This window comes from Loxodonta africana, chromosome 25 (genome assembly GCF_030014295.1).
Source record: "Loxodonta africana isolate mLoxAfr1 chromosome 25, mLoxAfr1.hap2, whole genome shotgun sequence".
NCBI lineage: Eukaryota > Metazoa > Chordata > Mammalia > Proboscidea > Elephantidae > Loxodonta > Loxodonta africana.
In genome coordinates, this window is record NC_087366.1 from 39002236 (window position 1) to 39015810 (window position 13575).

Below are 13575 nucleotides of genomic sequence, written 5' to 3' on the forward strand. Positions count from 1 at the left end.
CTCAAGCTTTGGAAAGTAATGTCACAATGATATTTAATCAACATAATAGTGTACTTTCATCGAATCTTTCTTTGGACGTTAACAAAAATATAACTAGACTGCAACAATATTTTTAGTCTGGTCAAGTATTTATTCCAAAACAATTATATTTAGGATAACACAATGTGTTTGTGTGTGTGTGTGTGTATATATATCTATATATACGGGGGAGGGGAAGAAAGGACTAGGGACACAAGGACAGTAGGAAAGCAATATGGAAAGGAGAGGGAGAAATAACAGTGTAGGGGAGAGGCATAATTTTTGTCTGTAAGAGCAAGTTTTCCTCCTACCTCTCTGCCTTTTATTTTTCAGTCTTTCTCGGGGGCAAGACTCTTTCCAATCTCTGAATGTCCTGCTACTTTCTGCTCAGTCCTGGGCCTTTTCTTCTCTCTGTGCACACTCTCTGGAGGTATTCGCATCATGCCCATGACTGAAGTACCGACAACCCCCCAAATGCTCTTATTTTCTGTGACTTTGTTCCTTAAGTACTGAAAGGTCCTATTAGCCAAGTCCTACAGCTTTTTTTTTTTTTTACAGCTTAATCTGTCAGTAAATACTTACTGATAGATACTACAGAATAAACAAGTATAAAGCTGAGAACCCACACTCAATCAAATCCTTTTATGTTCTCCTTATCTGTTCTTCTCCAGCACATTCCAGAGCAGCTAGCCTTCTCAGAGCTTGCTTTCTATTGTGCTCATTCTCTTTCAACAGCCTGCCACAGACCCTGTTAAACAGGGGGGTTGAACAGTGTTAAATCATCAGATAAAATGGTTTTCATAAAGACAACACAGAGACCAAAGAGCCACGCCATATTTGACAGCCTTATGTTATATTACAGTAAAACTTGTGAAAGATGAAACTTGTGTAAGGTGGAAATCAGTCAGAGAAGGAAAACGGAAATATTTTCCACTAGTGGAGAGTGACAGAAAAGTGTTAAGACTGCACCTTGTCAAAGGCGAGAAACTTGGAAGACCTAGAAAAACAAAGCAGTCCCTTTGAGCTCTGGCTCTCACAGGGTTCACTGTATGTAAATACCTCTTTGCCAGTGAGTCGATTCTGACCAATAGGGACCCTACAGGACAGAGTACAACTGCCCCATAGAGTTTCCAAGGAGTGCCTGGTGGATTCAAACTGCGGACCTTTTGGTTAGCAGCCGTAGCACTTAACCACTATGCTACCAGGGTCTCCCAGAGGCCAATGTTTGGACATTTTTTTTCTAAAAAAAAAGATACAGTTCCTGGCAAATTGGCACCCTGATGTATTATGTGAAAATGAAATTTTTCTAGACTAGAAAGTCCAGAAAAGGATTCAAAACCATATGAGAATTTAATATATGATAAAGGTGGCATTTCAAATCAGTGGTAAAAGATGGATTATTCAGTAAGTCTTTTGTAGACAACAGGGTAGCCATCTAGAGAAAAAATGTTGAATTCCTACCTCAAGCTATATAGCAAAAAAAAAAAAATCTAAATGGATCAAAGATTTAACATAACGAATAAAACCGTAAAGGCACTAATAGCAAGCATAGGACATTTTTCTAAAATGATATGAGAAGTGGAGGCTCTCTAAGTATCACAGAAATGCCAAAGTCAAAAAAGAAAAGACTGAGAAACTGAGTTATGTAAAAACAAACTTAAAACTGCTGCATAGGAAAAATACCATAAAGAAAGTAAAAACACGAACAACAAATGGAGAAAAATATTTACAGCTCATAGCACAAACAATATTTGAAAACCTTCTAAAATGCAACCCCCCCCAAAACCCAATAGATAAGTGGATGAAGAATATATGATGTGAACAGAGAGTTCACAGAAAAAGGAAATATCTCTTAAGTATATGGCAAAGTTGCTCAAATTCACTTCTAATAAGAAAAATGCAAATTAAAATACAATGAAATCCTACTTTAAGCCTATCAGTTAACACAGGTCAAATATTTTGATCACTGTCTGTTGGAGAAGGACTGAGGAAATGGTCTATGACATACATTGCTATGGGAATGTAAATTATTGACAACTCCTTAAAAAGACATTTGACAAAATTTGTCAAATTTTAACATGCATTTACCCTCTGACCTGGTAATTCCGTCTAGGAATTTATCATGCGGATGCAGGATATAGTACATGTATTCAATGTATGAGGTTATTCGTTGAAGGATTGTTTGCCCAGGCAGTCCTCAGGTTGGGAATGCCTGACTCGTGGCAACTCATGCTTAAGAACTGACTGCCATAATGAGTTAAATTCAATGGTTCGTAATAAGGAACTCACGGACTACTTTGTGATGCTCATGAAAACATTATACGGATTGGAATTTTTTTTTTGAAGTGTTTTACAAGCATAGAAAGGCAAAATATCTACTATATACTAAAACAGACATTTGACTAACGGATGCTAACTAAGAAGCTTGTATACCTGTTCCAATGTACCTATAAATTCGACTTAAAGACAGACTTAGGAACAGACCTCGTTTGTAACCCGGGGAGTGCCTGTAATAGCAAAAGACTGGCAATAGCTGTAAATACTATGAACAGAAAAAAAAAACAGAGGCTTGGTTAAAAACATAATGGAATACTATAGAGCTGTTAAAAAATAAATAAATAAAAAAGCCAGCCTAATATGAAAGGACAATGATATCAAAGTTATATTGTAAAGTAAAAATAGCATATTGCATAACAGTATCTTTTGTATATACTCATTTGTATAAAAAGTAAAAAAAGAAAAAAACAAAAATATCTATGTGTGTGTACACACCTACCTATGCTTTAGCATATGCATAAACTTTCTGTAGAAGGACGTACAAGAAATCGGCAACAATTGATGCCTTTGGGGAAGGAAACTGGGGTCTAGAAAGGAATGGGAGGGAGACTTACTATTCAATATATTCCTGTTTGTGCCATTTTTTTTTGTGCCATTTTCATTCTTAATGCCTTACACCTTCGTCAGAAGCAAATAATATATTAATAAATACATTTCTCCTTCATCTTAAAAAAAGACTTCTCTGCTTTCAAGGTTGGATGTTATATTTTATTCCCATCTGTTACAATGTTGGGTTATCCTGGCCATATGGAAGAAATTAATGTAGCTTACCTCTGGTTTTCTTTTTCAGGACTTTGTTGGCGTTGGGATGCCATGTGGGTATATTGGATGAACATGCTGATGAAAAAGTGAAAAAAATGAAGCTACCTAAGAAGTAAGTTAAATATCTAAGCAACATTGAAACTTGCTTAAGCAGAATTTGCTCTTGACAGAAACTTAGATGTCTTGCTGACACTGAAGTTATAAAATTCAGGTTCAAAAATTTACACTTGCTGAATTACACTGGGGGCCACTTCAAGTCTATGACAATAGTGTCTGTCACACTGCCCAGAGAAGAGTGTGGGGGTGTGTTATAAAAACTGTGTTATTTTCCCTGTATGTATGCATGTGTGTGTGCACATGTGTGTGTCCATATTCCTAACTGATTATATGGTTCCCCACCCCCCCAAAAAAGAAATTGTTTACTAATTTTATTTGTGTTTACAAAGAAAATATATTGGAGGAGCAATCATGATGTTGATATTATTACCATTTTAAGATGAGAAAACTGAGACAGATAAGTACTTTCACAGCGTTTTGCCTAGGTCTTTGATCCTCTTGAGCATCTCAAAACCTCGACTTTCTTATCTGCTAAACGGTATTAACAATATTTCAAAGGGTCACTATGAGTCGAAATCGACTCTGCGGCAGTAGGTTTTTTTTTTTTTACTTTATAGGGAAGTTTTAAGTATTAAATATTAAATGAAAAATGCTGAGTAAATGATAGCTGCATCATATTATTATTATTATTTGTTTTAATTACTCAAGTGACTTTTCTGATGCCCATGGATTGTAAATAGCAGACTTGGAAATGTGTTAAGTAATATACTGGGAGTAAAAACAACATAAAAAAAAAAAAAAAACCCCACTGCCATCGAGTTGATTCTGATTCACAGTGACCTCATAGGACAGAGTGGAACTGCCCCATAGGGTTTCCAGGGAGCACCTGGTGGATTCAAACTGCCGATCTTTTGGTTAGCAGCTGTAGCTCTTAACTACTATGCCACTTGGGTTTCCTACACAGGGCTAGGACAATGGAAACGTTAATTTCAAAACACCTTTGCCAACATAATATATTTTATAAATTATTTTTGTCATGCTTTGTGTATGTGTGTGTGTGTATGTGTGTGTATATATACACATATGTGTATGTTTATGTGATATTTTACAAAAGCCCTGGAGTGGCATTTCACTTATTCCTTTTATGGACTATATTGTCCATGTAACCTAATTGGTAAAGCCATTTTCACTAGCAAAACAATCAGCCTAAACAGAATTATTTTTTTTGTCAGAAAAAGCCTGACTTCCTTGATTTATTGAAACAAATAGGTATTTATATATGTTTCTGTTGCATATATTCTATGACCATTCATAAGCCTGCAATTTGGAAACACTATGAAATAAAAAATCAATGATACAGTAATGAGCCACCCCATTGTACATTTGCCTATATCATTAATCATACTTGCTCATCATAATTACGCTACAGGTGCTAGAGAATATTTTTGTTACCCTTTGATAATTAGTCAAGTTGGGTATATTTATTGGAATTAAATGCTACAATCCTGATTTGAAAATAAGCAATTCGAATATTACTTTTTTTCTGATAGATACACATTGCTTCGCTAAAAATCACGCTAGTTAACTTGAGTGGAATGGTCCCAAAGTTCCTTCAGGATTAATGCAGAATGTATGATTCATTGTAGTTCTGTCGTTCCTCCTAGTTCCTCCTCTTCAAACAAACAAACAAGAAAGTGATTGAAGAGACAACATATTATCTATTCTTAAATTCACAAATCTTCCCACATGTATGGTAAAATTAAACTCTTGACCCATTGCATAATGTGATGAATATAGAACATATTTCTTGCTACTATATATTTGTTAGTATAGGAATAAAGAAAAATACAACTGAAAAGGAATCCACTCCAAATTGAGATTGTTGAGAAAAAATTATAGATGAAATGAAAATAAAATCCTTTTCTGAGTATCAATGTCATTTATTTAAAGTTTTCTTTAGCACTTGTCTGTTATTAAATCAAAACAAAACAAAACATGGTAGATCAGAAACTGGTTGCCTATGGATCACCGCCAGATAAGAGGTAGTGTTGAGCTGTGGAGACAAGTGTTACAATCATCTAAAGGGCTTTTTTAAGCAGTGCTTTTTTTTCAGTCCCCACCGGGAGCCCGTAGGTGGTGCAAACAATTAAGCACTGGATTATTAAGCGAAAGATTGGTTGTTCGCACTAGGTGATTTACTTCAGAAAAATCAGCCATTGTAAACCTTATTGAGATTAGAACTCTATTCTGACACATGTGGGATCATTATGAGAATTGACTCGATGGTGACTGGTTGGTTTTTTGTTGTTTTGTTTTAGTTTAGTCCCCACCTACTTACTCCCAAAGCTGTAAAGCTACTGCCAGTGAGGGGAATTGGAGCTGTGGTATCCTTGTGGTATTTGCCTAAAACAGAAAAACCAAACCCACTGCTGTCAAGTAGTATTTGCCTAAAAAAAAAGGACAGATAAAAGGCTGAGGATGATATTCTGTCTCTCTCTCTCCCTATTTAACCCATTGTCATGGAGTTGATTCTGACTCATAGTGACCGTATATATATAAAGTTAAAAGGAGCCCTGGTGGTGCAGTGGTTAAGTGCTTGGCTGCTAAAAGGTCAGCAGTTTGAACACACCCATTGCTCCGTGGGAGAAAGATGTGACAGTCTGCTCCTGTAAAGATGATAGCTTTATGAACCCTATTGAGCAGTTCTGCTCTGCCTTGTAGGATCACTATGAGCTGAAATCGACTTGACAGCAACAGGTTTGGTTTTTGGATTTTCAAGAGACGAGTGTGGCTCAAGGTTTAAGGTTCAAAGATAACCTCAGGCTATAGTTTTGGTTGGGTCATTTCAACCCCCATGGCTCCAGAAAGTCTGGAGTCCATGAGAATTAAAAATTTCATCCACAGTCTATCTTTCTATATACATATACATAGAGAGAGTGATAGAGTGATAGATTTAAAATCACTTTCTGAAATTTTTACTCAGATGCTGAGTACGTGTCCATTTGTATACACTTTATATAGACGCAAACACATGTACAAAATTCAAGTTATGTAAATATTTAAATGTAAAATTGCGTGACAAATACTGCTGGTTTTTTCCTATAATGATGAGCTACTGTGATTGTGAAGAAAAAGTACTTTATGTATTATTTTATGTATAGTAGATAAATTTCACAAGCCACACATTTAAAAATGCGGTAAAATATAATGTCCTTTATTTTTGTCTGACTGGGCTTAATTTCAGTTTTGAACCCAATGAGCCTTTAACCCAAAGGACAAAATGCAGCCTGATAATGGAAATTTATTCCTAGTCAGTTCTGTGTAAACTCAATTATATCATTGTTGTGTTTATTTTCATCTCAAATGTCATTTAAGATATCTGTCACTTGTGAAATGATTGAAATGTCACCTTTTCAAAGAGGACTTCTTAGGCCTCTTTAAAACTGTATTTAAAAACGTGCTTCCTCCCATCCCCTCCCCTTTTTCTAGCTTATTTTTCACCTTCTAATTTAATGTAATATTTTGGAGTCCTGGTAGCACAGTGGTTAAGAGCTATGGATGCTAACCAAAAGATTAGCAGTTCGAATCCACCAACTGCTCCTTGGAAACCCTATGGGGCAGTTCTACTCCTGTAGGGTTCCTATGAGTTGGAACCCTACCTCCTGTAGGGTTCCTATGAGTTGGAACTGACTCGACAGCAATGAGGTTTTTTTTTTAATTTTATTTTAACATGATATTTTACAGTTTTAGTTTGTTTTATACCTGATTCCCCACAGAATGTAATTTCTGTGAGGGTATAGAAATTTGCCTGTGTTATTCAATGGTGTTATTAATTACTGTAACTGGGCCTGAAACAGCCTATGGCTGAATATTGTTGAATTTGAATTCAAGGTTTATCTCTCTCTTATTCCTGATGTTGTATAAGTTCTGGGGCACTCACTTCGTGGTCATTCTCATTTGAGTTTGCTGCCATCAACCAAGTTTCTCATTTATCAGCTGGTCTTCACTGATCTCTGTTGGCATCTTATGGGGTGCATGCGTTCCCAAGTGTACTTTGGTAATGGTTCAACCCACAAGGTGTCCTTCTCATCTCTGTGAGTCCTCCAGTTCACTGCTCTTCTCTCAGCTTCCTCCATCCTTCTCAAGGAGCCCCTGGAAATTTAACAATGCTTGCCTTGGCAGCTTGGAGACCGTAGTCTATTGGTGGAAGGAGGAGGGAGAGGGAGGGTTGCCTTAGCCCTACCAGCCTAGACTTGCTATGTCGAAACATCCAGTCTCCTGAAGCTGTACTGCACAAAGGTTTAGGTGTGCTAGATTCTGGGGCTTGATACAATTCGTGAAGCCAGGTAAGGGCTCCCGGGCTCTGGGATCTGCCTGGTCTCTACCTCAGCCCAGTAAGCATGGGATTTTCTTCTTTCTTCTGATACTCCCTTCCTCTAGGCCATGGAACCTCTAGCCTGGGATAGGAGAGCCTTGGCCCCTTAGCTCTTCTTCCTTTATATCCCTAGTTGTTCAGGGCCTCACTCTTCTGGTGATTAACATCAGAAGGCCTTTTCTCTAAGGACTGTTCCTTCAGTAATGGATTTAAAAAGCCTATTTTAAAAACCCAAAAGCTGAGAAAGACCTTTTCTGGTCTCTTTTATGAAATGCCTCTTTCTTGGCACAGTGGATACCTCAAGGTCTTGTTTCAGAGTGACTGAGGGAGGAGTAGCGCCTTAGAGTAAGGAAGAATGGAGGTAGGGCAGGCACTCTTCACCCCGTCACATTACATATTTATTTAAGAACAAACCAAAGAGGTGAAACAGTAGAAAGAACATCTCCCTTGTCCTGTCCCTTTCTGATTTCTTCAGTAAATTAATTCTCCTCTGTATTTGTTTTTCTGAAGAATGGTTTTTGGATATTCTCTCCATTCTCACTCTAAAAATGTCAGCCCGGTATTCATTTTTAGTAGCTGTGCTTCCAGTAAAGCTTGTTCTCAGTGTCTCCAATGTGCAGTCATCTGAGATTTTCCCGTTTGTTCCAAGGTACTTGAAGGGCTGATTTGGTTTTGAAATTTACAGCTAACATCCACTGAATGTGGACAGAATCTTTTCACGTTTACCTCACATTTTTCAGGACATAATGGCTTCCAAGCTTCATTTAACTTGATTCTTAGTACACAGTGAGCTTGGAGAGAAGGGGTAGCTGGAGAGAAGGAAACGATTATACCTTAGTGGTTTTGGTATTCTGCCATGTTCTCACTGCACCTCTTTAACTGGCCCTTTAGCAGTATTTCTGAACATTTTTTTCAAAGGTTTATTTAGAGCACCTGCATAGGAAAATTGTGGGTTAGAGGGGAGTGAAGCACAAACTGAATTGCCACTTACCATGACAGTTCATCACTGGGGCAAAAAGCTATCAATTTTTAGTTTATATCTTTGGTAATTTGATGCAAATCACACTGGCAATTTGCTGTTTTTTTTTTTTTTTTTTTTTTTTTTGGTGGTTGTTGTTCCAGGCAAAGAGCTATTTTAAAAAGACGTTTTACAATAGGAAAACTGAAGGCCAGACAGTGGATGCGATTTATTAGTCTCACTTTTTTTCATTTGAATTGATTTGATTATCTATTGCATCAAAGTAAAACTAAGAGCTAGTAGCTAAAAAAGAACTTTAATACTTTGGAAGGTGAATGTTTTCATTGTATTTGTTTAATTTCACGTATGTTTCTCCTAAGCTATTTTACTTTTTTGAGGTGATCGATCGCACAGATACCTTATATGTTAAAATAGAAAAAACCAGTTGTCATCTACTGGACTCTAACTCTGGTGTCCCCACATGTGTTGAGTAGAATTGTGCTCCATAGGGTTTCAGTAGCTGATTTTTCAGAAATAATTGCCAGGCCTTTCTTAGGGGCCTCTGGATAGACTGGAGTACATTATCAGATGAACATGTTAACTGTTTGCACCACCCAGGGACTCCAAGGTAGTAAAAGGAAGAACCTAAACATACTATAGATTCCTAGGTGGTACAAACAGTTTGCACTTGACCACTGATCAAAAGGTTGGTGGTTTGAACCCACCCGGTGGTACCACAGAAAAAAGGCCTGGCAATCTACTTCTGTAAAGATGACAGCCAAGAAGACCCTATGGAGCTCAGTTCTACTCTGTAATACATGGGTCTCCCTAGATTGTAATCAACTTGACAACAATGGGTTTAATTTTTTTGGTATCCACATTTTATATTAATATATTTAGTAATGATATGACTTTTTCTGTTATGATTTGGGCTAGGAAATGCTGCTTCTTACAAATCCTTCTAGCAAGCTTTCCTTCATTTTCTTATATTTCTAGGAATAAATCTGAAACCATATAATTGAAACCATTTAGTTTTCAATATTCATGTCAATCACATTATATTCAAAAGGCTTTTTTCTTTTCAACCACAAGAATAGTCCATATTAGCAGTTGATTGACCTTTGCTACCTAATTGAATTGTCATAATAAGGTGAAATGGGCATTCTTTGGCAAAGTCCACTTAAAAAAAACAAAAACTATCTCGTTTGATACAATAACTTGATTCTTTGTTCCTTTGTCAAGATGTACAATAAACAGAAAAATGGTTTTATAAATCATTGTTAATGCCATTAATTCATATTAATGAAGTATTATGTTAGGTGTTTTTATCAAATACTGTGCCACCAGGGCCCGTGATTGAGTTGAAGTCTATGAATTTCAAAGACAATGCATATTTATTTTTGCTGCGGTGCAGTAGTTAAAGCACTGGACTGCTAACCAAAAGGTCTGCCGTTCAAGACCCCCACCGACTGCAGGAGAAAGATGTGGCAGTCTGCTTCCATAGAGATTTAAAGCCTCGGAAACCCTATGGAGTCAATATGAGTCTGAATCGACTCAACGTCGGTGGGTTTGTTTGGGGTTGAAGAAGATTTGAAGTACAGTAGAGATGGAAATTTAAAAAAATCCAGGCAAAATGGGAATTAGTAGCTTCTTTTTGTTTGGAAGTTTATCCATCTTAGAGAATAGCTTTAAGTTTCAAATCCTTTCCTGCAGAGGGCTATAAAGAAAAGCAAGTAAAATAAATTGTAATCAGCGTCCGAAAATGAGTGCGAGCTAACTATTGTGCTGCTGAAAATCAACAATGCAAAAGCTTCCCCATGGATTTTCATTGTTATCACAGATCAAAGCAACCCTGGAGGAAATTATATATTTAAAAAAATCCACTGCCATCAAGTCAGTTTGGACTGATGGTGACCCTATAGGACAGAGTTAGAACTGCCCCATTGGGTTCCTAAGGCTGTAGATCTTTATGGAAGCAGACTGCCAAGTCTTTCTCTAGTGGAGTGGTTGGCTGGCCGGCCTTTTGGTTAGCAGCCGAGCCCTTTAACCACTGGACCACCAGGGCTCCTAAAAAATTCTGTATACGAACAGGGAAACTTAGAGAATAAAGAGAAATGATTACGTCAATGCTTTTCAGCTTCACACATTAGAGGTTATCTGTAGTTTTTCATTTGAAAGGGTCTCCTGTTCTACACTCTTCTCTTCATAAATACCTCCCCATTCCATCTGAGATATTGCCAGAAATTCTGCCATTAGAATTGGTTGCCAGGGGAGGGCTAGTTCCCCTTTTAGAATGCATTCAGGCAACATAGGCACTCATCATAGTGGCTCTGTGACAGCTAGATGTAGAAGGCCACTAGAAGGTAAGAAAAAAGAGAGTAGTAGTGCTATTCTGTGCCGGGGGATTGCAGTGGAACGGCAGGACTAGGATGAGAATTGAGAGGGAGAGATGAGAGAGTACAGAAGATGGAGTTCTTTGCCATTGCTCGTAAGACTGCTTCCAGCAAATAGTGCTAAACTTTTAATTTAGACTGTGTGAGCTAGCTTGATCACCTGTGCGGTATATTTGGAATGTATTGGGAGCTCGTTTTTGAGGAAAATATTTTCAAATGAGAGCTTGTATATATGGCTGTGCCTATAGTTTCCAGATTTGTATATTTAAACATGAAAATTCTATAAAATACAATGATTTGTATGAGTGGTTAAGAAAATCTCGTATGACTTTTCTAACAAAAACGTTGCTATGTACTCATACATGCAGCATTTCAATTTAAAATGGAATAAAATTTCATGTCTATAAACTTAGCGTGTGAATGTAAATCAAATGACTTAAACCAGTAATTACAGTAGTTATCATAACTGATCAACTTATTTAACCTATTTAAACAAAACAAAATTTTTATCTATAGATAAATTATTTATAAAATACAAAATAAGAGTGCTTAAAGTAAACCCAACTTTATTCACTCTTCAGAAATGATTTATTGCTGTGATACATACATTCGTTCAACCGTTTTTTTCACATGCCTACAACGTATTGGACACTATTCTAGGTGTTGGGAATAGCTATGGATAGAGTGGACAAATCCCATTCTCTCAAGGAGCTTATCCAGAATAATAAAATGAAGAAAGATCATTTATATCTTATAAAGATTATTTTCTCATGTGCTCTGATAATCTATTTTTTTTTTTTAATTTTTTTTAAGCTTCAAGTGAACATTTACCATTCCAATCAGTCTGTCACATGTAGGTTTACATACATCTTACTCCCTTCTCCCACTTGCTCTCCCCCTATTGAGTCAGCCCTTACAGTCTCTCGTTTCGTGCCAATTTTGCCATCTTCCCTCTCTCTCTATCTTCCCATCCCCCCTCCAGTCAAGAGTTGCCAACACACTCTCCCGTGTCCACCTGATTTAATTAGCTCACTCTTCATCAGTATCTCTCTCCCCCCCACTGACCAGTCCTTTTCATGCCTGATGATTTGTCTTCGGGGATGGTTCCTGTCCTGTGCCATCAGAAGTTCTGGGGAGCATTGTCTCTGGGATTCCTCTAGTTGCAATCATACCATTAGGTGTGGCCTTTTAATGAGAATTTGGGGTCTGTATCCCATTGGTCTCCTGCTCCCTCAGGAGTTGTCTGTTGTGCTCCCTGACAGGACAGACATCGATTGTGGCCGGGCACCAACTAGTTCTTCTGGTCTCAGGATAATGTAGGTCTCTGGTTCATGTGGCCCTTTCTCTTGGGTTCTTAGTTGTCGTGTGACCTTGGTGTTCTTCCTTTGCCTTTGCTCCCGGTGGGTTGAGACCAATTAATGTATTTTAGATGGCCGCTTGTTGGCACTTAGGACCCCAGGCGCCACAATTCAAAGTGGGATGCAGAGTGTTTTCATAATAGAATTGTTTTGCCCATTGACTTAGAAGTCCCCTCATAATCTATTTTTTTAATGTAGCATAATTACCAGCTGAATATTCTTCCTTGTACCAAAGGAGGATATTAACACAACAACGTGTGTCTATATCCACCTAGTAAGTAACGATAATTCAACAACTATATACTGAAAGACTGCTATGTGCTGGGTACTGTTTTAAGTATAATGGGTCAGAAACAGATCCTGACCTCAGGGTACTTATAGTGTAATTGTAGGGCATATAATAATGGCAGAAAGGTGAAAGAGAAGCAGCTGTAAAGAAGGCTTTGTGCCAGTCTTGGCAGTTCAATACCCAAAAAACCAAACCCAGTGCCGTCGAGTCGATTCCGACTCGTGGCGACCCTATAGTACAGAGTAGAACTGCCCCATAGAGTTTCCAAGGAGCGCCTGGCTGATTCAAACTGCCGACCTTTTGGTTAGCAGCCATAGCACTTAACCACTACACCACCAGGGTTTCCAGCAGTTCAATAGAAGGAGGCAAACTGAGGTGTGTGGGGGAGCGGTGGTACTGTTGCTCTTATATGTGGGTGTTGAAAATGTAGTGTTTTCAGCTTTATATTTCTTCCAAAAGATTAAAACCTATACCCATTTCAGTACCAACTCTCTCCAGCTCAGAGTGTGGAAGTAGTCTCCGGTAAGTCCATTAGAATCCAGACCATATTAATATTAATTTTATATGATTATGTAGCTGAGATTTTTCCATATCCTAGCCTCTATTTTATTTGGAGGCTTCCTAAATAATAGAAATGGGCATGGCAGTGGAGAAATAAATTTAAAAAATGCTTTAAAATTGCCCTATAGAATGATGAAGAGATAGTATCTAATGTATATACTAATTTGTGAAAAAAGTATCGTGTTAATAAAACCAAAGCCATTGTTGTGGAGTCCATTCGAACTCATGGCGACTCCGTGTATGTCAGAGTAGAACTGCAGCTTCATTGGGTTTTCAATGGCTGATTTTTCAGAAGTGGCTCACCAGGCTTTTCTTCCGAGGCGCCTCTGGGTCGACTAGAACTGCCAACCTTTTAGTTATCAGGCAATGTTTAACTGTTTGTGTCACCCAGGGACTCCTATTACATTAATGTCACATTCACAAGTTGAAGGAAACAAGGACTACAGGAAGAGAAATCCATCCAGTGT

The 13575-nt window shown here is 37.7% G+C and overlaps 1 protein-coding gene across 1 annotated transcript in view; it reads left to right on the forward strand.

The window, feature by feature from the left end:
* LOC100676989 (ryanodine receptor 2) overlaps positions 1-13575 on the forward strand; it is a 362795-nt gene that overhangs the window by 58472 nt on the left and 290748 nt on the right. Inside the window, exon 12 of the mRNA XM_064276716.1 lies at positions 3146-3229. Coding sequence (XP_064132786.1) covers positions 3146-3229 — 84 coding nt within the window. The remainder of the gene's footprint in view (positions 1-3145; positions 3230-13575) is intronic.